Source organism: Gobius niger, assembly GCF_951799975.1.
Source record: "Gobius niger genome assembly, chromosome: 7".
Taxonomy (NCBI): Eukaryota; Metazoa; Chordata; class Actinopteri; order Gobiiformes; family Gobiidae; genus Gobius; species Gobius niger.
In genome coordinates, this window is record NC_136858.1 from 22,361,278 (window position 1) to 22,384,547 (window position 23,270).

General features: G+C 42.2%; 2 protein-coding genes across 3 annotated transcripts; one reads left to right on the forward strand and one right to left on the reverse strand.

The window, feature by feature from the left end:
• Nucleotides 1-2,100: 2,100 nt before the first annotated feature.
• On the forward strand, nt 2,101-5,457 carry got1 (glutamic-oxaloacetic transaminase 1, soluble). The gene is made up of 9 exons (XM_079560297.1): nt 2,101-2,251; nt 2,905-3,086; nt 3,149-3,272; nt 3,346-3,458; nt 3,551-3,655; nt 3,770-3,920; nt 3,997-4,162; nt 4,956-5,098; nt 5,182-5,457. Exons 1-9 carry the CDS (start codon nt 2,143-2,145, stop codon nt 5,319-5,321), a joined length of 1,233 nt encoding a protein of 410 aa, XP_079416423.1. The 5' UTR covers nt 2,101-2,142; the 3' UTR covers nt 5,322-5,457.
• A 2,755-nt stretch (nt 5,458-8,212) lies between these two features.
• cnnm1 (cyclin and CBS domain divalent metal cation transport mediator 1) lies at nt 8,213-21,361 on the reverse strand. 2 transcript variants are annotated; one of them, XM_079559598.1, is made up of 10 exons: nt 19,642-21,361; nt 16,988-17,131; nt 15,284-15,424; nt 14,519-14,688; nt 14,284-14,383; nt 12,392-12,531; nt 10,218-10,455; nt 9,567-9,668; nt 8,936-9,045; nt 8,213-8,555 (listed from the first exon to the last, which is right to left on the reverse strand). In XM_079559598.1, exons 1-10 carry the CDS (start codon nt 21,065-21,067, stop codon nt 8,313-8,315), a joined length of 2,814 nt encoding a protein of 937 aa, XP_079415724.1. In that variant the 5' UTR covers nt 21,068-21,361; the 3' UTR covers nt 8,213-8,312. The 2 variants fall into 2 exon arrangements, with proteins under 2 accessions (XP_079415724.1, XP_079415725.1); XM_079559599.1 differs by having other exon boundaries at nt 8,338-8,565; nt 8,947-9,045; nt 19,642-21,354.
• Nucleotides 21,362-23,270: the final 1,909 nt, after the last annotated feature.

Sequence of the window (23,270 nt, forward strand, 5' to 3'; positions counted from 1 at the left end):
CCTGGACTGGGAGCTTGCTCTTAAGTGGGCTGGACCAGAACCGGCTCATCTCCTTCATGCATGCAGGTACAGCAGGAAGGAGCTGCTTTGGAGGTGCTTGGGCCGGTGGGAGCCGCTTGCCATCATAGAGGTCCCTTATCCCTCCTTCTGCGTCTACAGCCGCGGGCCAGGGTATGTTGAGCCTGGTGGCGGCGCGTTTGCACACTTCGTACAAACTGCTGTCCACAGGGGACGTCGTTTCTGACGCACTCGGGGGTCTGGATTGGGACAGTGGAAATGTGGAGTCCTCCTCCACATCCTCCATATCCACAGCCTCGAGGAGGTCAGAGGCAGCATCGCACTCTGCGTCCTCACTGCCTGGATCCATGTCGAGGAGGTCCTCAAACAGTGGCGGCATAGCGTCTGATACATCCAGCGCGCTGCCCCAGCTAGTGGCAGCTCGCTGATGGGTATCGGCTGTGGGCTTAGCGGTGGCCTCTGCCAGGCACGGGTCCTGAGAGTTAGCCACCGCCACTCTAAGTCTCCTTTCCAGTATTTTCTCCGGCATTGATGTACAGTGATGGCAAGAGTCACGGTCCGCCAGCGCTGTCTGAGCGTGTTTAGCGCCCATACAAGCGATGCACATCGGGTGAGGGTCCCTCCCTGAAATGGTAGCCCCGCACGACGCGGGGCAAGGGCGGGATGCAACCTCCTTGGACTTCGGGTCCGACCCTTTGGCGGGGGTAGGAGCCGAGGACATAATGCCTAAAACCGGGAAAAAAGACCAGGTATAAGTGCAGTGCTAGTCGTGTCGTGAAGTAAACACGACTGGAGAAGCCGGGACACGGGTTTCAAACCGTAGCCGGGTCCGGGAAGCCTGCTCGCCGTAACGCGTTAGCAGAACACCGCACTATCGAATCAGTCCACAAATTAATGTCAACCGATCAAAAGAGCGGGCAACAAGTAAATGTCACCCGCAAGAAGCTGCCTTGACGGTAGCCGAATGCAAAGGCTAAGTTAGTCGACAAATAAATGCTAACTAACTTGGCTTATTATAAGCTATACGGTTAGCGGTGCGTAGTAAACTAATACAAGCAGCCTAACAAGCAGCTCGCCTCGACGCGGTCGCTGCACAAACTAACCGTGTAATAGCGGTATCAAGTCCGTGAGAACTTACTCAGCGTAAACGAGCCAATGCCGGCAACTGTGCTCGTCAACGATGTCCTTTACGGCTCGTCTGTGAACAGTTAAACAGTAGCTAGCTTGCTGGCAAGAAAAGCGCTGAGGGAGCTAGAAAGATGTGGCTTCCACGCGGGAAGAAAGCGAGAATGTTTACTGAAGGAGGAGGCTGGCTGTACCTAGGAGAAGGGGCGTAGCCCAAGGTACAGTCATCCTGTCTGTCATAGACAGACGTGGTGCCATTGGAGCTTCCGTGGATGGTCACGCCCGAGGCGATTCCCATAGTGAAACACCGAACGAAGTTAGAAAAAGAACCTTAAACATCCCAGCTCCTGGTTGTCCATTTGGAAGTCCCCACTACATAACAGCGGAGCAGACAGGACTGGCCTTCGTTTATCATCCACTTGAGGTCGTGCAGACAGCTGTGTGGAGAGAGCAGGGAGGGAGCCGGCGTGTTTACACCAGAGCTCCACTCGGCCTCTCAGGACAAAACAAATGAATGTCTTTGCACATAGTCATTTACACAGTCGTCTGTGCACTCACTCAAACTGTGGACCTGTGATGGCATGTGTCACGAGTCTATTGTGTTATCTTACGTAAAGCTAGTGTATTGTATTGCAACACCCACGCCAAGAAATGAATACATTAGAGATGAATAACCCATATAGTCGTTTCTACTTCAGTAGTTAAAGCAGTGGCACCATCTCATGGCGACATACAGCACTGCATTTAACGATCACACTGCGTCACACTGTCAAATTGTAGTCTACTCATTGGTTCGTCCATATGGAAGAACGAACTTTGCCCCATACGTATTATCTGCTCTGATTGGTTTGTCAGTAGAAGCGTGGTTTTATTGGTTAATCCGCTCACGCCCACAGCGCGCACGCCAAATCCAACCAGAGCGAGTCTCCTCCATCCTACCCAGTGTATAAAACCGGCGCTCACCTCTGCCCCCCCTTCTATTATCCTATAGGTGCAGTTATGTCTGTCTTCTGTGAAGTTCCTCAAGCAGCCCCTGTAGCTGTCTTCAAGCTATCACAGGACTTCACTAACGACCAATTTCCACAAAAAGTTAACCTTGGAGTCGGAGGTAGGTTTTCTGCTTCTTTATAGCCTTTTCATAGAATATGGACACTTAAAGCATGCAGTATGGCCACGCTTCATTGTGGTTTATTATATGCTGTGAATATGCAAACTAACAGGTGCACCCTCAAAAGAATTAACGCACAGAATAGAAAATAGTTTCATCCATAACTATAAAAGTATAACATTGTGCACACCCAGCATTGTTTTATTCTGATATCAGTGGTTATGTAATGACTCAGCCTGCTCTCTGAGCTTTCACCTCCATGAGTAATCTCCCACAGTATCCTTTGATTGGATTAGTGTAAAATGACGACACTTGGTCGAATTGAAATATTCATGCTGCACGAATCCTTTCCCCTTCAAAGCATGCAACATTTACACACTACTTTACTTGGCACAACTAACAGATCAGTTCCCCCTGAGTGCCTTTGTTAGTGGAGATAATCCCCTCCCTCTAACCAGAGCACTGCAGATGGTCGTTTGTTAATGCCTTAAGAATCTACTGTGTAAGAGCTGCTATGTTGTTGAAAAGAAATTAATGAAATTATATTTTTCCTCACAATGTCCAGGTTACTATCCTTTAGTAAGACTGCAGGAACCTAAACCCTGCTGATTTGGGCATTAGGCTCCTTGCTTGATCGTATAATTTTGTTGCAGCCTATAGAACAGATGAAGGCCAGCCTTGGGTTCTGCCGGTGGTGAAGAAGGTGGAGAAGCTCATTGTTGAAGACAACAAATTAAACCATGAATACCTCCCAATCCTGGGGCTGCCTGAATTCAGGTCGTCTGCCTCAAAGATTGCCCTGGGAGACGACAGTCCTGCCATCAGAGACAACAGGGTATGTGCATCAAACAATCATCACATGAGTGCAGGAATTAGCGCAGCTGTTTATTTCAACAGGTGGGGGCTGTTCAGTGTCTGGGAGGTACAGGTGCATTAAAGATGGGAGCAGAATTCCTGAGGCGCTTCTACAATGGACATAACAACACTAAAACCCCAGTCTATGTTTCAGCGCCAACATGGGGTACATCTTATACATAGAAACTCTTTCAGAAAATAATTGAACATGATGATTAAAAGTTCTGGTTCTATTTTAGAAAATCACAATGCTGTTTTTGCAAATGCTGGATTTGAAGATGTCCGTCCATATAAGTACTGGGATGCTGAAAAGAGAGGACTTGATTTTAATGGCTTTCTTGATGACTTGGAGGTGAGAAAAACAATACAATTTCGTTAATAACATATGTGTCTTATTAAGTTGTTAACATTTTGATGAACTTGTGCTTTTCACTTTTGCTTCAGACGTGTCCTGAGCGCTCCATATTTGTCTTGCATGCATGTGCCCACAATCCAACAGGCACAGATCCCACACAAGAACAATGGATGGAAATAGCTGAAGTAATGATGGTAAAGCATGCACATCTTCACAGCGCAGTCTCGGCTTTGGTTAACAAGCAAAATGTGATTAATACAACCCACAAGAATTCATATGTATTTCTCTTTTCTTTCTTTTTTTCCCAGAGGAGGAAGCTGTTTGTATTTTTTGACTCAGCTTACCAGGGATTTGCCTCAGGAAGTTTGGACAAAGATGCCTGGGCTGTCCGGTACTTTGTGTCACTGGGGTTTGAGATGTTTTGTGCTCAGTCTTTCTCAAAGAACTTTGGCCTTTACAGTGAGTAGGAGTTGTTGAAAATGAACTCATAACTACAGTATACTGAGCTTGTAATGATATATAATTTCTCCTCCAGATGAGCGTGTTGGGAACTTGACTATTGTGGCCCGTGATGCAGACAACCTCAAGCGAATTTTGTCCCAAATGGAGAAGATTGTGAGAACGACATGGTCCAACCCGCCCTCTCAGGGAGCGCGCATTGTGGCTGTGACCCTTAACTCACCTCCACTCTTTCTCGAATGGTCAGTATCAGCTGTACCCGTTGTGCACATTTTCTGCTTTTGGACAATGTCTATTACTCCTCTGGCCAATTCACTGATTTCGAAATAAATATCCAAACAGAGGGCCCTTTACAATAGCATTATTATGTGGGTGGAACATATCAAGTCTATGTTTGTGTCTTCAGCTGGACTGGGTTAGTTGAGTTAAGGATGTTTCGCTCCTCAGAGGATTCTTCTTGGTCTTCTAATCACTTGGTAGTTGATGACTTTGAAAACCATTGCTACAATTTTAAGCGTATACTGTATTTTGTATTTGTAATAAGTCACACCTTTTTTTCATAGTTTTGCTGGGGGTGCGACTTATACACAGGTGCGACTTATATATTAAAATAAATAATTTCACATGTTTGTTATTTTCACACTGACAGCCGCTAGAGGGCGCTCTAAGCTTGTGTACCAGTATCTGCTACTCCATGAACCACTGAAGATTTAAAAAACGGTAATGGAGCAGCAGAAAGAATGTTTGAAGCGAGCGAGAAACTTGTGAGGAATTGGCGAAAAGCGGAGGTTACTCTTACTGCAATGAAGAAAACAAAAAAAGCTAATCGCAGGCTAAAAGCTATAGATGGCCACAGCTAGAGGAACGAGTTTGCAAATGAGAGCTTGAACAACGTGCTGCCGGGAGAGACTTGTAAACCATGCCCAGGTAGTTGCCAAGGCTGGTGCGACTTATTCTCCGGAGAGACTTATAGTCCAGAAAATATGGCATTTAAATGAATATTGTTTTATACTTCCCATTTTGTGTCTTTAAAAGGAAGGACAATGTGAAGACCATGGCAGACAGGGTGCTGCTGATGAGGAGCCTGCTGAAAGCCAAGCTCCAGGCTCAGGGCACACCAGGGACCTGGGACCACATCACTGCCCAGATTGGCATGTTTAGTTTTACTGGTCTCAATCGTAAGTTCACTAAACTCACTGCTATAGCTTTATACAGACACAAACATTGTCTTGATCAATAACTCCTGTGTGTTATTTTGCAGCTAAGCAAGTGGAGTACATGGTGATGAAAAAACACGTCTATCTCATGGCTAGCGGTCGAATCAACATGTGTGGTCTAACAAGCAGAAACATTGACTATGTGGCACAGTCCATCCATGAAGCTGTCACCAAAGTTCAGTAGAAGAATGACTGCACTGTGAGCCTTGGACTTCCATATTTCGTGGTGCTATCTCTTCCTCAACTGCACCCATCTTGAGACCACTTCCCCTTGGGTTGATATTTATTACTGAAATAGCAATTTGTATGGTGGCAAATATTAACTCAAATGTTAATGCTCCTGATTTTTTTTTTTAAATGCACATTCATGGTCAATATATATATATATATATATATATATATATATATATATATATATATATATATATATATATATAAATATATCAATTGCAAATCTAAACATAATTATAGATATAGTATTTAGAAAATGCAATCTATGTATGATATGTGATTATTATAAATCAAGTATAGACGATAACAATTGTGGACAGAATGTTGTCTTAGGAGAACAATGATTTACAAGTATTAATGTTGAAAATACCAGTTGTCAGTATTGTGAAATCAATCAAAACTCATTAAAATATATTGCATAAAGCCATTATTTACTAAGCTTTCACAGAATCATCACTGAAACTTGATATTTTCAGTTTTATCAGCCTTGAACTGGATTGCTTATCTCAACGGTACACACACAAAAATCAATATACCTGACCAAAAGGCTCCAAATGTAATTATCTATTGTCTAGAATCAAATGCGTGGTGTGGATGGATGATATATAGACTGGTAAGTCCGCTTCTCATCAACAGAAAAAAGTCATCATCTCTCCCTTTGTTTTAATATAGATCTTATTGCAATGAATAGTTATTAACTGTGTCCCTATGCGTGTAATGCGTGTAATGTGCCCTATGCGTGGGGCAAATTGTCATGATGTGTGCGGTTCGTTGTCCCAACTGTTTTTAGAACGTTTTCATTTCTTGAGATAAAAAGGCAAAATAAAATAAATTAAGAAAGGCTTCCCATTCAGTGTCTAGTGTGGCCATCCCACTAATATTTCATCTATAACTTTTTACTAGATATTTGATTTTTCGGAAAAAAACTAACCTACTGGGCTTTAAAACAAAAACATCAGGCAAAATTAGTCAAAAAAAAGACTAGTTTTTTGAGGGAACAAATACATTTTACAGCAGGATAATCAATATGTTAAACTTGATATTCAGTGACAGCCCTTTAGTGTGACTATAAAAAGTAGTGTGACAACCAACCTGTGTAATTATCTACTACTTTTACCAATGTAAAAGCTATACATTCTTCCCTTTTGATTGATTTCCCCTTCTGTGACCATTCAATCATGTGCTTCAGATTTACACTCACTCTGCAACCACATCCATATATCTGAACATGGCTTTCAGTTCATATTTGTAGCAATGAAGAAAGGGTTCCTAATTAGTCAAACTGACTGTAACATTTAGCTCAGAGACTGTTCTGGCTCGTGCAAAGCCGCACCGATCAAAGGCCTGCTGGCAAACTAGCGTTAGTCTGTGTCATTGACCTCGACCTCGAACTATCCTTTGGACTTGTGCAATAAGCTGAATATAAATGCAACTGTGTCCCCTCATGCCACCTCTGCCTGTGCGTGGGGGGGGCAGTGACCTGACGTCATTCTGGCATCACAAAAACAAACATATTTCACCATTTTGTACCCTGCCAATTTAATAAATGACACGACTGTAATGCAAGGGCTTTAATAATTATTAAATTTTATTATTGCATTTTATCTCTACAACAATGGCTTAGCAGCAGTTCCCTTTTTCATAAATAAACATATGCGCTCTGTAGAAACTCACTTAAAACACTGTAAAACATTACCTTTTTGGTTTCATTAATTCTCTGTTTTCTCAGCATTAGCAGCTGATCTGAAATTAAAATATATTAGAGAACTTTTATAGGACACACAAGGCAGAGTAGAAAGACTGCAGGCAGGTTCCTCCTAGATGCATGCATTAGCTCTAACATGCTTTTAGGTAAAATAGGGAGTTCTTATGGGGCATTTCTACAGTAAAAGCAGCAAACATGAACATGCAAATTAGTGTCCAGTTCATTTTCTAACAGTAGCTTATTGTCGACTGGAGCTTTTGAGTTTGACCTTACAAAGTCCTGTACAACAGAAATGCAATACACAACATTGATCCACAGAAAAATAATTAACCGGAGGCTGTGCTTTAACAAGAGCGAGAGATTTAAATGTGGGAGGCAATATTCAACCGTGTAAAACAGGTGTTTGAACACTGGGAGGAACTGTGTAGTTGGCATCGTCATTTTTATATTGCTAAAGTTCTCAAGTATCGTCTTTCAGTAACTTTTTATAAAACTATTCATTAAATATAATACTGGAAATATTGTGCATACTTATCACAACTTGTCAAAAGCAAGATTTTAAGATTATTGTTACTCAGGCAGATATTCATACATGGCTTAGTTTATTTACAGGATCCTACTTCAATAAAGGAGGGGATTTTCTTCTTGTGCTCTGGTGTAAGTGGCTTTTCCCTTTCAAGGCCATCCTAACTTGTGAATGCCCGATGTCATCAGATCTCAGAGGCCTGGTTAGTACCTGAATGGGAGAGAGTGTGATGTTTGAGAGAGTGGTTGGTGGTGGTGGTTGGTAAAGATGAGTGCAGCCGCGCTTCTGTCAGTTTACCCCAGGGGGCAACAAAGGCTACCTACTTTAGAGTGAATGGAAAAAATCCCCTTACCTTGTGCAAGTGCTTTGGCTAATTTGTATTATGTGAAAAGCACTGTACAAATAAAACTCCCTTCCCTTTAGTCAGTGTACTGTTCATAGTTGACAGAAGGTGGCACCCTTGCAGCAACATTAGTGCTTGTGCAAACTAGGTTTTCATTTATGAGATCATCTCCATGATAAATTATGTTATTATCTAACCATTTAAAAGTATCAATACAGTTTTTATTGGCTGTTATCACCATGATGAGATGACGAGCTACCTTTATATGAGATTCATTGACCGCAGTTTAAATCAAATACTGATTGTAGCATCATGCAATATGAGTATAACATACACGTTTTTATATATTTTTTCTGGCGTGCCCCCTTGATCATTTCAAGCAGGCACAGGGGACAGTGTGAACCTGAGAATCAGTGGTGGCTACAGTGGAGAGGATGGCTCGGTCTCCTGTGAGGGCTGGATCAGTGTATAATGAAGTCTTTGAAAGAGTGATTCTGATGGCGATGCAGAGAAGACCCAGTGCCTTCCTTCCTCTGTACCGTGCTAGCTTATTACTGGTGACTCCTCTGATCCCTCCTCTAAACTCTTCTGTCGATCCGGAGACTTTTTTTTCCTCTTGTTGCCTAGAAACAAAGAAAAACATTATTACTTTGGCGCGTTTGTTGCACACACAACTAAGCTTTTTGTTTTTCCTAATGATTTTAAAGTGACACAACTCCTGTTTGAGTAAATATTGTTGGCTACTCTACCCACCTCTGCTTCATTTAATTGTTATTTACTGGCATGAGCTAATGATGGTTTATGTAAATGTCTATGCTTCCTAAAATACATGATCACCCCCGATTCATTTCTAATAATCATCTGCCTCTGGAGACTCAGCGGGGAAGGAGCAGGCTGCACTGAGGCACCTGTTGCTATGATACACATCACACTGCAGCTACACATCTGACGATATAAGGCGCGTGGGAGTGCAGCCCTAAAGCGGGTCATGACAAGCGGCTCACTGATTTTACGTAGAAGCTTCTTTCCGATGGTTTCCTCCGAGCTGGATAAAGAAAGCGAGCTGATGAAGGGCGAGGTGGATGGCGGCGAATCCGGAATATCTAAAAGAAAGTTTTAACAATCAAGTGTTACTATCCAGAAGCCACCAGTAACAGGATCGTGACAGGAGCTTGAGACATCATTTTCACACATGGATGGGCCGCCGCAGAGTCCAAATCTTAACCCCATTGAGAATCTTTGGGATGTGCCGGAGAAGGCTTTGTGCAGTGGTCACACTCTCCCATCATCTATACAAGATCATGGTGAAAAATCTGTGCAGCACTGCTGATGTTTTGACATCACAGAAGCTAAGAGATGCCACAGCAAATGCGTGCTGTACTCAAAGCTACAGGTGGTCCAACACAACATCAGAGCGTGTGACCTTCTTTTGTGGTGATAGTTTGTTTTTGGTCGAGCAGCGTATTTCCCTGTAGCGACCAAGCAGCTCATGGACTTTTCACTGTTTTTTTTCACTACCTTTAAAAGATTTTTAGAGTCCATGTGCAATGTTTGCAATTTGGAAAATGGTAAAAACATTTCATTCCACACATCTATATGACAAAGTGTATGGAGGTGTACTGACCATTATCATAATTTTCAGGGCGGTCTTCATGAATATAAGGAATCTCATCCATGCGAAGAAAGACACTGTCATTTGGACTCCGCTGTCCATCAGATTTACTGCCTATGGGAGATAATGCAAATAACATTATTACTAATACAGAAGCATTTACTAATCCACCGCATTATTGGATCAAATCACATGTATAATCATCAGTGATATATCTCATTACTAGTCTAACTTCTCTATGCATTTGCCAACTAATCCATCTGTGCAGTGAATTTTCTTAATGACACAGACTGTGGCATGTTACACATAGTGCGAGACAGATGGGACGTGGGAAATCCTTTAAGCCTTCAAACCAGTCCACTGCGTTCGCACCAGGTCTGTGGGCAGCTTTAGTTCAAGCTGGAGTCACTGCTCTTGCTTCATTTTGGCAATCAATAGTCACAATAGTGAAAATCAGCTGTGCTTTTTTTTTCTCCAGTTCCGGTCTTAAAAAAAACAGATTGTATAAAAGGCCTGCAGGGCAATATAAACGCAGCATTTGTGATGGTTCCTGCCGTGTTAATTAACATCTACATGGTTCGCCCACCCCTACACTCTAACCAGACTCATTAACCCTGAGTTATGGAACTTATTAAGAAGAAGTAATGAAGACGTCTGACTTACGGACAATGCGGTTGCGCTCATTCAGGTGCGTTGTGCTGCGCAGCATCCCCTGTGGATGGAGATGTGCAAGGCGGGCCAGTCCCAGCCGTGTGTGCGCGTGTGTCAGAGGCAGCGCAATGCTGTGGGACCGCGCCTCCGGGACAGGGAGCCTTCCTTTAGACTCAGAGTCCACGGGGGTCTGAGGAGAGCTGTCCATGCGAGTTGCAGTCATGGCGTTCTGGTAGTGGTTCCTGGTGATCTGGGAATAAAAGCACAAAATGTACATTTAGCATACAGTATCATTAATACTGTCATGCACAAGGGGTGTGGGGTGAAACAAAAGGGTGTATCCGGGGGCATATGGGTAAACTGTAAAACGAGTATCTCTTTGATTCAAGTGAAAGATGTGGAGTATTGCCATATGGTGCTTTTTCCTTCTGAGTAATATAATAATGTAGTATCTGTACTCTTTCCTGATTAAAAGATACTCGTTCTGCAGAAAGTCTCATTTGAAGTGACAAAAGATTCATGTCGACTTATAAAACAGATGTAGTTTGTGTTTCGTGTACCTTATTCTTCAGAATTATTTATTTGTATTTAATTTTTCTTTCATGTTTCGTTTCTCATCATTTATGCCACTACTGAACCATTTACGCTCTGTTGCTCGGTACTCGATTATCATTTTCTCCAAGTACTTTTTTACTCTTATTGGAGTAATTATTTGGGTTACAGCTATTTTACTCCTACTTAAGCAAAACATTTTGGCTACTCTACCAACTCTGCTCCTACATAATTGTATTTATTTATTCAACCAGGAAAGTCCCACTTAAGAATCTCTTTTTCAGGGGAAAAAGTAACATGTACCACACTATTGTACATGTTTTTAATGGTAGGGGAAACCGGAGTACTCAGAGGAGACCACACATAACTGAGCACCAATAAGACAAAACATTCCATGTAAGGACCAAAGAAAATAACTAACTAACCCACTGGCTGCTCCCACTACTGGCTACTCTCTTTGTGGCGTTTTAATCTTGGTTTAGTCCTAAATGAGTGTGGCTAAATGGCCATTTATCTGCCATGCCTGTGATCTTTGACTCTGAGCTGGCGTTTATTCCACACATTAAGAATATCACAAAGATAGGTTTTTACCATCTAAAGAACATAGCCAGAGTCCGCCCCATTCTCTCTCGGGCCAACACGGAGACGCTCATGCATGCTTTCATCACCAGTCGTATCGACTACTGTAATGCCCTGCTTTCTGGTCTTCCCAAAAAGAGGATCTCAGGTTTACAACTTTTACAAAATTCAGCAGCTCGTGTCCTGACGAAGACCAGGAGGCGGGACATTGCATTGGCGCCCCGTGTGTTTCAGGATCGATTTTAAAGTGCTTTTAATGGTTTTTAAATGTCTTAATGGTCTTGGTCCTTCTTATCTTTCAGAACTGCTTTTACCTTACGAACCTTCACGGCCCCTTCGCTCCTCCGGAAGGGGTCTCCTAGTTATTCCTAAAGTCAACAAAAAGACTCATGGTGAGGCGTCTTTGCAATATTACGGCCCTCGCCTCTGGAACGACCTGCCGGAGGAGCTCAGGGCTGCAGAGAACGTTCATGTTTTTAAGAGCAGGCTCAAGACCCACCTTTTTAGCTTAGCCTTTCACTGACTAATCTATTTATTTAATCCTAATATATAAAATGTATATATATGGGAGGTTGTCCCAGGCGCATTGTTTTAAATGTTGTAATCTGTAAAGCACTTTGTGATACCTTTTGGTATGAAAAGCGCTTTATAAATAAAGTTTGATTGATTGATTGATTGATTGACATATATTCCTTATCTTAAACCCCAGATAAGGATTTGTTGTGCTTTTGAGAGTTATCTGGTTTGCACACTGCACTGTGATTGGTTTATCGCACCTGTCATTCACTCAGAGTCTGAATCAGAATCTGTTAAATCAACAGATCGTCACAGTATGAGATCACAATTCAGTTTTATAGTCATCGCCAACCTGTTCATGTGCATCAAGTGAAATGGCCAAAATGTGGATTTAGGAAAAAACCAAAGGCAATTGTACGCAAGAAATGAAGAGTCGGCTGTTAAGGGGATTTGGGGGATTAAATGCTGACAGGCCCAAAGTGCAGTTGCTCATAGTCTTTAAAGGCGGATCACAGAGCAAAAGGTTTGGTGTTTTTAACCTTGATAATCTGCAGGTCACTGAGCTGTCGGACTGAGTAGTCAGGTAAATAGATTCCAGTGGAGAGCTGACCCATGCTGCCTCCGCTCAGTAAAGAGTCCGACTGATTTAGGCCACTGCTCCGCGAGCTGTACCTGGGACCTGAAAACAACAAACAGAAAGTCAGGTCCGCCTTTAATTATTTCTATTTCATTTGTTCATTCACTATTTTTCTGTCTGACATTTATTTTGTAGCGGTAATGTTCTTGATTACCTTAATTATAATACCCTAATTGATTACCTTAAAACAGGCATCTCTAACTCAAAAAACTTGAATTGTGTTGTAATATCGTCTTGGCAACAACTAAGTCACATAGAATCACTGAAGCCTGACTGCATAATGCAATAACAATCTAGACATCCAATAACTTGTACGTTCTCTAACCATTTACAACAACTTGAATGAATGCTTCCTGAACACACAGTATGAAGCTATGTGTATAGTTTTTTTCCCCCCATAATAACCTATTCATAGCACATGCTGACCATTCTTCACATCTGTATCAAAGAGTCTGCCATGTGACTCTGCAGTGCATTACATTTTCTGTTCTGGCAAAGTACAAACTAATTAATGTGCTGAAACTAGGTCAGTTACAACTGGCACAATGCTAGCCAGGATTTATTTGTGCCTTACCCATTTGTACGGTCAATTTTCCAGCTGCGCTCACTTTGTCTACAGTATTCCTAGTATATTAATAGAGCAGATTAGGACAAAGATTGTTCACTTTCTGAAGCAAATGTATGAGGTCTGAAAGCTCTCTGGTCCTGGGTTAGGTTTAAGGCTAGGGTTAGGGGTTTAGGGTTAGGGGTTAGGGTCTGGGTTAGGATTAAGGTTAGGATTAGGGTTTTAGGGTTAGGGGTTAGGGTAATACGTTATGTCTATGAGTGTCCTCATAAAGATAGAAGTACAATATAGTGTGTGTGTGTGTGTGTGTGTGTGTGTGTGTGTGTGTGTGTGCGCGTGCGTGTGTGTGTTCTTGTACTTATGACATTGTGAGGACCATTTTGAGTTTTTAATCAACAAAGTGAGGACATTTTGGGTGGCCCCTCAAAGGACTGTTTGAGGGGCAAGATGTGGTTTTAGGGTTAGGTTTAGAATTGGGTTTAGATTAAATGGTAAATGGTCTCAACCTATATAGCGTTTTTCCACCTACATTAGGCACTCAAAGCGCTTTACAGCAGGGATCCACTCACCCATTCATACTCTCATTCATACACCAATGTACGCAGACAGTGAGGGCAATGTGGGTGAAGTGTCTTGCCCAAGGACACAACGACCGGAGGTGGGATTCGAACCCCCGACCTTCCGATCATGAGACTTGAGCTCTACCATCTGCGCCACTGTCGATTAAGGTTAGGGTTAGGATTAAGGTTAGGTTTAGGCTTAGGGTTGAGGGTTAGGGTCTGGGTAATACATTATTATTATTGTTTGTGGCGGCTAACAGGCTTTTCCTTTCAATGATTTATACATACTAAATATAAAAATGATATTTCATCTGTGAAAACAAACTGCACACTCAGCGTTGTATGTGATACTTAATGCCGGAGAGAGTCTGCCCACACACAGAGAGAGAGGGAAGACTGTTCTGTATATAAGTCTTAGCTGTATTTGATATAATCCGAGCAGGTCATGTCCTTCCACTGGGAAATACCCTGAAATCACTTCTTTTAATTACTTACTTCCCAACTGCTGCTGCTGCTCTGGCAGAATGAGGCAATCCAGACTCAGTGTGCTGCAGACTGCATGATTACCTTGTTCCTGTTGTTTTTTTATATGTGTCATTGTTTTAGTAATTAGCTTTCCTTTCATGTATAGCCTGTTCCCTGTATATAGCATAGGCGTTGTGCATTTACCAAAAGGCAGTGGTGGAATAAGTGCAGGCATCCCATAGTATGAAAATGCTCCGTTTTCAAAGCGAAGACCCTCTTTTCCGATTTCTACCTCGACCCGTCCCTGCAACATCAATAAGGCCGTTAGCAGTCATGCGGAGTAGTCACAACACTGAATTGATTAGTCATGTAACAAACTCCCACACAGGGAATAATCTGGCCCGAATCTGACTAATCTCGAATGCGTGATGTCGTTTACCTGCAGAATGAGAACAAAGTAGTCCACGGGCTTGTTTCTCTGGTAGAGGTAGTGCTGGGCGGCGTGCTTGTTCCTGGGGTCGAACTTAACTTCTTGCACGATGCTGGGATGTTTCAGGAGGCGCAGCAAGATCTTCTCCGACAAGTGACACTGCCTGAAGGGCTCCACCTCTGATTAATGCACACAGGCATGAGAGCAGGGCAAGTGCAATGGTAAATGTCACATGTCACTCGTCCACAGAGCACAGAGCACGCATGACTTTATGACCACACGCCTCTTAGCGGTGCTCGCAATATTAAATGTTATGATCCACTCAAGACACAGCATGGAAAAGTCACACTTTCATTATCAGGACCTCTTTGTCACTGGATGATTACACCGACATATAATTATCCAGTCTGATTGGCATATTCATACAGGATTATGCCAAATAAAACGCCACAATATATCAGAGTCATAGAGGAGGTGTTTGAAGGATTGACTGGATTGCGTGTCCAGTTGACAACTCTGAAAACTTCCACTACAATACGACAACTCCTCTCACATTATTTACTTGGTCTATAGGTCAAAAGACTTTGGGGATTCCACACAAAAGCTGCTTGTGCGTTTTGCTTTGTCTAATATTGATAAATGTGTCCACTTAGTCCGCTTTGTCTCTTGTGGACATAATGTTTACCCAGTGTCAAATCATGCCACAAACAGTTGCTGTGATGGAAGACAATCTGTGATGTCATAATGTTAGCGATAGTCAAAAGTTGGTGTCACCTGTGGCCAAGAAGCGATGTGTTGCAAGTAGGAGCTGGGGGGAGATCTTCACTTTCATCTCGTTTTCAGACAATTTGAAAATGGAGAAGTCCTGTTGTTTTCTTTCATGGTTGGAGACTCTTCTCTTGTTTCTGTTATCAGCTTAGGGAAGCACAGGACAGGTAATTATTTATTATGAAGATTGCATAAAAGCTGATAAGTGGGGATGGTTACATAAGAATGACATCACCGCTCAATAAGAACAGAAAATGATCGACCCCAGAAGGCAATAACCATTCACTGTGGTGTGATACACTGAGCAACTGCATTTTTACATCATGAGTTCATTAGTTTTCATGTTCAAATACTCATGAATTAACACAATTAATGAAAGCAATGAACTCATTAATGATCATGAGAAATGTATCATGATGTGCAGACGACATGTTGCATCTTTGAAAACTAAAAAAATATGTTTTCAGTAAACAGCTAAACTGTGTCATATCAAAAGTGGTATAATCACAAATATTACAGAATAACAAATGAAATTAAATACATATTATACTTTGAAGCTGAGGTGAGAAACGAACTACGCAGCAAATTTTACTGAACATTTTTAAAGTGGCATATGTGAGAATACACCTCAAAAATAATAATATTGTGTTTTATTCTGCCTTTCTTAAATGCTTTGAACATCGTAGCTGTGGTATATATAAGGCCGTATAAATTAATAGAAATATATGAAAAAGAACTAGTCGAATAGTCATAAAAAACGCCAGCAAAGGAACAACTGAATTAAATGTTAAATATTATCCTTAGCTGTCTTTTGTTTGTAATTGCTCTCATAATGAACTCATGATGACCTAATGTGAAGTTTGATTTTGCAGGTTTATACAAGGCTTGGTCCTTGGTCCCTTCTGTATCTTCTGAATTCATCATGATCATAATTAATTACTAATGATCAATGCAATGAGTTCATTGCATTAGGCGCATTGAGTTGCCTTGTGTTCGAAATGCGCGGTATAAATAAAGTTGCCTTGCCTTGCCTTACTTAACTGTATTGTGAATTAATAACGAATTCATAATGTTAATAATTTTAAAGCGTTACAGACATACAAACATATAAATAATCTCCATAGATAAATATGCCAAAGTGAAACCCACACACACACACACACACACACACACACACACACACACGCACGCGCACACACACGCACACACACACACACACACACACACACACGCACACACACACACACACATGCACGCTGCCATCACAGTGCTTACATTCAAAGTCAAGCATGTAAAATATTAAAGTGTATATCTGGTGAGGGCGTGGGATTTTGCTGAGTAGAGAAATGTAGCGGAGACATAGAGAAAAATTCAATGTGCTTGCCATTTCAGTTTCTCTAACTAAGACAGCCTTTCCATCCAATTAAAGATAAAGGGATTATTGCCGCACTGGGTCATCAGCTTCTTATGAAGTTTCAATTAAAATTGAGCACTATGAACTGTGCCAGGTCAGTGGATCACAAAACACTGCTGTGTTACTGTTTAACACTATATCACCACTATGGCAATGAATTTACTCTACAAATGATTTATTTGGGTAATTTAAGTTTAGGTCAAAATTTGCTATTGTTTTCGTTTGTTTGCTTGTTTGTTTGTAACTACCATTGGTATAAAAACACACATTTGGACTCTTGTTTGTGTCATGCTTACTGTATAGGTCAGTCTCATCCACAATCTCAGACTTGATGATTTCTTCTATGACGTCCTCGAGTGTGACGATGCCCATGACTTCGTAAAATGGATCTCCTTCTCCTTCACTGTTGACCCTCTGCACCACTGCCAGGTGGGACTTTCCTGCATGTAACAGAATAGTATAACATGTGATTGGTTAGTAATTACATTGTGCCTCAGTTTCAGTAAACATCTGTGTGACATTAATGGGAAGTAATGCACATTGAACAAAAATGTATCAAAGCCAAATGCCTCCAGTTGGCCGCATGCAATCCATGTGAGCACTGTGTTGAATATAACGGGCAGAGTTTGGGGTACAATTTAAGCAAATGTACTTTGACAATTGAGATGACTTGGCACTTACATAAACACCACGATTACACAATCAGTCTGACTGCACTGGTCATGCTGCTGCCACCTCTGAGCCAATGCACACAATTCAGCCTAATATAACACAGTGCAACAACTATGTGAGGACACAACTCAAGGAGATCTATGCCTTATGTGACAGGCCCGGCAGACACAACTACTCAACTCCCCGACAGCGTCTGCACTGGGCTGATAAAACAAATGCGACAAGCAGTCTATATATACATTATGTATACTGGGAACAACAGTCATACAATACCAGCTCATACAATAACCTCATACATTTGAAAAGTGTTTCTCACCTAATAAAATACACAAGCAGACCTAGATCGAGGTCAAATTAGGATGAAAACGTGTCTAAAATACATCCAAATTGGACCAAATGGCTAAAAAAGCATAAATGAATAAATCGCTAATTAAAATGAATAAAGTCTAAACTTGCAGATAACCTTGAGTATCAGCTCAGGAAGCCCAGATACCACCAGTGGTACACGTACCACAGTGTGAGAACCCCTGCAATAGTAGATGAAAACAGAGAGGCAGAGAGATATGAGCTGATTTTGGAGTTGGAGGCTAAACTGGATCATGCTGCTTAATCCAGAGCAACAACACTCACTGATTGCCTGGAAAGCATCCACGTTCAAACCCGGGACTTCTGAAGTGAATGTGATTGGCTGGGATGAGGGTCCGCTTGGGGACTGGTTCGCCTGTCTGAAGAGCTAAGGTGAGTCAGCTGTAGACTTCCCCCTCAGTGCTGATTTGACTGGGCACCACATTACGTCATTCATAAGTTACATAATGCTGTGCAGAATGGCACAGGCACACACTTGGCCCACACAGACACTTGCGCTCGGGGGGTAAACGATGGATGTCCATTTCCTAAATGTTTCTGCTCCATCAGTTTCCCAGGCTGCTACAAACTCTCTTTAATGTGTTGTTGTGGATGGGAGTAATAAGCGTGAACATGCATCTTCTATTTCTGCTTTCTGTCTTTTTGTTCTATAAATACTGTAATTGTTGCCAAATGTGAAGGGTAGCATCAACAGGGCCCTTGAATGACAAAAGGAATATCTATTATATGCCATTTGTAGTAACAGATAATGTAATAATATAACTGAATTCAGTCCTAATTTTGGACCGAAGATGTAATGTCACATGTGGTTAGGTGGGTGTTTATGCTGACATTTTCTCCATCCTGCAGGCCAAAAGTTTACCCCTGCTCCTCTGCCCTTCTACCCTCAGTCAGACGTCTTCACAGTCAAGCTTCCTGGACCACAGGAGACTTTAATCCTGGAGAGTATAGCTGGAGGAAGTATGATAGGGAAGGGAAAGGTTGTAGTTGAATTTTTTATGGAGGCTCTAGTGGTTTAGTGGGCAACAACCTTCAGAGCGGCTTCAAAGTCCCAGCTGGATGACAATTAGATGCATCATTCATTCGAACAGTGACGCACAACGTCACCTTTAAATGTAATGGACACCAGCCATCATCGTGTCGTCAACCGGGTCCTGGTGTGGCAATTAAGTGTGAAATGTTTAACCTCCTAGTGACAATTTTGACCTCAATGTGCCCTTTATATGCCATGTGTGGGCACCTGTGACTTCAGTCCAACTCATCTTTGTCAATGAAACAGATTTACGTCTTAATCCCCACAACATGAGCCAATGTCAATGAATGGTTACATAATCACTCGGGTATTTCCTCATATGTCTCCAGTTAGGCACTGTCCGGAGGTAGCCTGCACTCCTCACTAAGGCTCATTTCAGTTTTAGGCCTAATGGTGTTTTGGAAAAATGTACATGTTTAAGCTATACATTTAATTTGCTTTTTTTGGGAGAGAGGAAATGCTATCAAATGTTTTCACTGTCACAGGCCAAGAGAAAAGTTACTGCCTTGACTTCATCATTCCTGTGCTGAGTGCATCTGACAGGAGAAACAAATCAATTCTTATATGGTTACCATTTTTGATCTATTCGCCTCTGATCTTTGCTTTTTTTTTTAAATCTCACTGTGACACTAGGACCTTTCACATATGTTTTATATCACTGGGAATCCATGAGCTTTACTATCAAACCCACTGAGACACAGAATGTATATATATCAACAGAATTTTTGTTCAAGGCAGGTTTTCGTGAAAACCACTTCAAAGGATCCTCAGGAGAGCTGAGCTTATAAACTCATCGCATAGTGATTCATTTTGTGAGCAAACACATAAGACACACCTCCAGCTACTTTCTTTGTCTGAGTAGGTTTAGGATGATGTTACCTCTTTTAAACTGCTCCAACATCACATCCAGCTTGGTGTCACTAAAAACGTAGTGCATGGGGTGTTTGTAAAACTGAGTGATGGTTTTGAGGTGAGTGCAATCATCTGGATCCACAAAGGCTAGGTCTTTGACAAAAAGGATGTCTACAATGTTGGACCTATCGTTCTCATACACCGGAATCCGCGTGAATCCGCTCTGCATTATGTCAGACATGGTGCAGAAATCCAGCACTGCATCTGAAGACAGCATGTAGCAGTCGGATAAAGGCGTCAGGACGTCCTCCACTGTCTTGGTTCTGAGCTCCAGTGCTCCTTGGATGATGTTGAGCTCTTCTTTGACCAGGTCGTGGTATGGGTCAGTGACACGCAGCATTGCCACCAACTTCTCCCTAGTATAGAAGCTGCTGATCTCCTGACGTAGCATGATGTCAAGGATTTTGGACACGGGATACGCAATGGGCAGGAACAAGAGCATGAGCAGTCGCGTGGCGCACAGGGTCTTAGAGGCAATGGCAAGGCTGTGCCGGGACGCAACAGAGTGAGGTAAAATCTCACCAATAAAAAATATTCCTAGTGTGCAAAAGGCAGTGGAGAGCACAGTCATACCCAAGATCTGACACATCCAAACAACGAAACATGTGTTGGTGAGCACGTTCCCCAGCACCACAGTGCACAAAATGTAGTTCCCATGTTTACGAACGGACTCGATCTTGCGCGCGTACTTCTGCTCCTTCTCAGTGCCGCTGTTTTGCAGCACGCGCAACTCCACGGGATCCAGGGCCAACATGCTGATGTTGAGCCCACTGCAGAGCGCTGACAGTCCAAGCAGTAGCACAGACACCCCGGCTTGCAGCCACACATCTCCCTCTTGCGGTCTCTCCACAACTGCTAGCCAGAAGTCCCGCGTGCTTAGGTGCTCCCATCTGACCCCATCAAAAGCGCACATGGAGTAGTACTTGACCACTTCACCTCTGCGTAAGTCTTTGGCGAGCAGCTCCACCAGGACGGAGTTGTGACTTAAAGTAGATTTGAATGAGCCCAGAAGCTCTATGTCCGAGCTGCGGGCGCTCTCGTCCGCGCACGGATTTCCCTCGGAGCGCCTTTTCTCCGCGGGTCCGCCGTCCTCGACTGGCTCCTCGATGAACGCGATCCATGGAGCAGCTGGTGAGCTCGAGTTCTCCTTGGACAGCTGTTCGGTGACTGGAGACGCAGAGAAGTAAACCCTGAGCATGAAGCGCGTCCCCTCTGTGGCTCTCAGCAACCCGTCCTGCAGGGACAATTCTCCGCTCTGTGTGTCCTCCGGCCGGACACCGAGCAGCGCTGCTGTCTGAGCAGGCATGGTGGAGAGGGTGACAGTCAGGAGGAGAACATGAAGCCGGTGTGGATGCAGGATGCTGCAGAGAACATCCGCAGCATCCGCAGCCATCGTGCAGAGTGAAACAGTGAAGGACGTGGGGGTAGTGGGTCACGTGGTGTGCAGACGGGATGGATGGAACAGCTTGGTGGCCATATCCCTGAAGGATGTTCAGAGCAGTAACAGTGGGGCAGTGTACATAGTTATAGAGAGAGATAGAAGGGCGAGGTGAATGCACCGCTGTCCTTGAATAAACGTGACATCGTATGACGTAGTCTCTGCGTTTGTTTTCTCATGTAAATCAGGGCCCAAAGCCCATCCCTAACATGGTTGGTGCGGTGATGCGATTGGACGCTTTTCACCTATAGTGACTCCAAGCAAAATATCAAAATGTTGGAAAGATTCAACCGTAGATGAAGATTTTAGCTCGAAGTTTGTGCCTGCAGCCAACAGTAAAATAATCTCCTGTATTGTGTGTTAGCCTATTACTCCAGTAGATGGCAGCATTAGTGCCTTTTTCAAAAAACGATTTTCCTGCACCGACCTGTCCGGACAACAAACATACACATCCATAGAGAATGTTTAAAATGTATAATGCACCAGTGCTGATCTTTGCTGAACTTAATGACTATTGTCATAAAACTCAATGATAAAACGTGTTATTTGGATAAACTGGCCTGTCTTTATATCTAAATATAACTTGAATATTGGCTTAACTGTTTCACTTTTTTTTTGTACGGACCCAACTTGAACCGCCACCTTGTGTTGGAGGGCTTTGATCGCCCAAATGACCCTACGAGCTACGTTTCAGGGCTTTATGCTCTATAGGCAAACAGGTCAGTATGAGTGACGGGTCAGACGAAGAGCGACTCACAAGCCAAACTATATAGGCCGTTTACGCCACGCTGATTGGCAGCGCTGGTGCTGAGCCTGAAAGAGCGTCGTCAAGAAAAACACCTGCAGGAGGAGCCATCAGAGACTGGTGCAATAATAATAATAATAATAATAATAATAATAATAATAATAATAATAATAATAATAATAATAATAATAATAATAATAATAATAATAATAATAATAATAATAATAATAATAATAATAATAATAATAATAATAATAATAATAATAGTATATGTGCTCTTTCTATGGACAATTAAGGCTGATTATATTAAAGTAGGTCAGCAGCTGCAGGGTTTATTTGCAAAAACAGATAAGTGCCATTGAAAAACTCAACGTATGCTTGCAAGATTCTCTTACATAGGCCTAGCAGTGTTTTTCATTACCAGGTCTGTTTCAGTGACATGGAAATATAAAGTTTCTAGATCTTAATCAACTGTAGTTTCATCTGTAGATTACAGTAACAAATATCCAAAACGATAGATCAATATCTGCTTGTATTTGCGCGTGTGTGCGTACAGAACACCAAATGGAATGGACTCAATCCAACTCTTCTTTTCACATGTAAATAGCAATCTATACAGTTTATCCTTTTGCTGTAGGCCTATACTAATTGTTTGGTTTGTCCAAAACACTTGCAGTACTTTTTACCGCCCTTCAAAAAGACTTTTCAACTTAAAATAATGCAAATCTCCTCGTCATTGACACAAGAAAACGCCTAAGAGAATCCTTTACAAAAGACGAGTCATTTATTTCGGCAAGCGCTAATTTAAATCTAAATACGATATTTACTCTGTTGTCTATATGCGTCCTGATTTTGTGCGTAAAAAGACAAGCGTGCGTGCTGACGTTTTTGGATACTTATCGTTTTCTGCTATACGCACAACTTTACACCGCTGCTGCATGGGCCAGATAATACCTAAAAGGTGTTTGTTAATGTTTATGTAGGGCCTAGGAGCTGTGCGTAAAACTCAGAACGTCTTGAAGGGTTTTGCGGACTCTCAGCTAGATTCAAGAGGGGTTCATTTAATATGGTTAATATCAGGGTGTTTGCCGCTCATCTGTCAGACAGAAGTGATCTTTTCACACAGAAAAAAAAAATCTAACTGCGTTTTACTGACAGTGTGAAGCGCTCCTCGTGCTCAACGTGAATTCCCAAATATATTTAAATAGTTCCAAAAACAGGAAACGTCTCTTGCTCAAATTCTACCCTTTGGTGCTTTTCATAGTTTTTTTTAGTAACAATACGTTTTGTAAAGGGATTGATTGTCAATTTGTTGATTTTATTTACAATGCCAGACTGCCTTAGTGACTGAAATTAAATAAAATAAACAATTAGGCCTGAATATTTTACACAACCTATGTTATAACGAAAAAG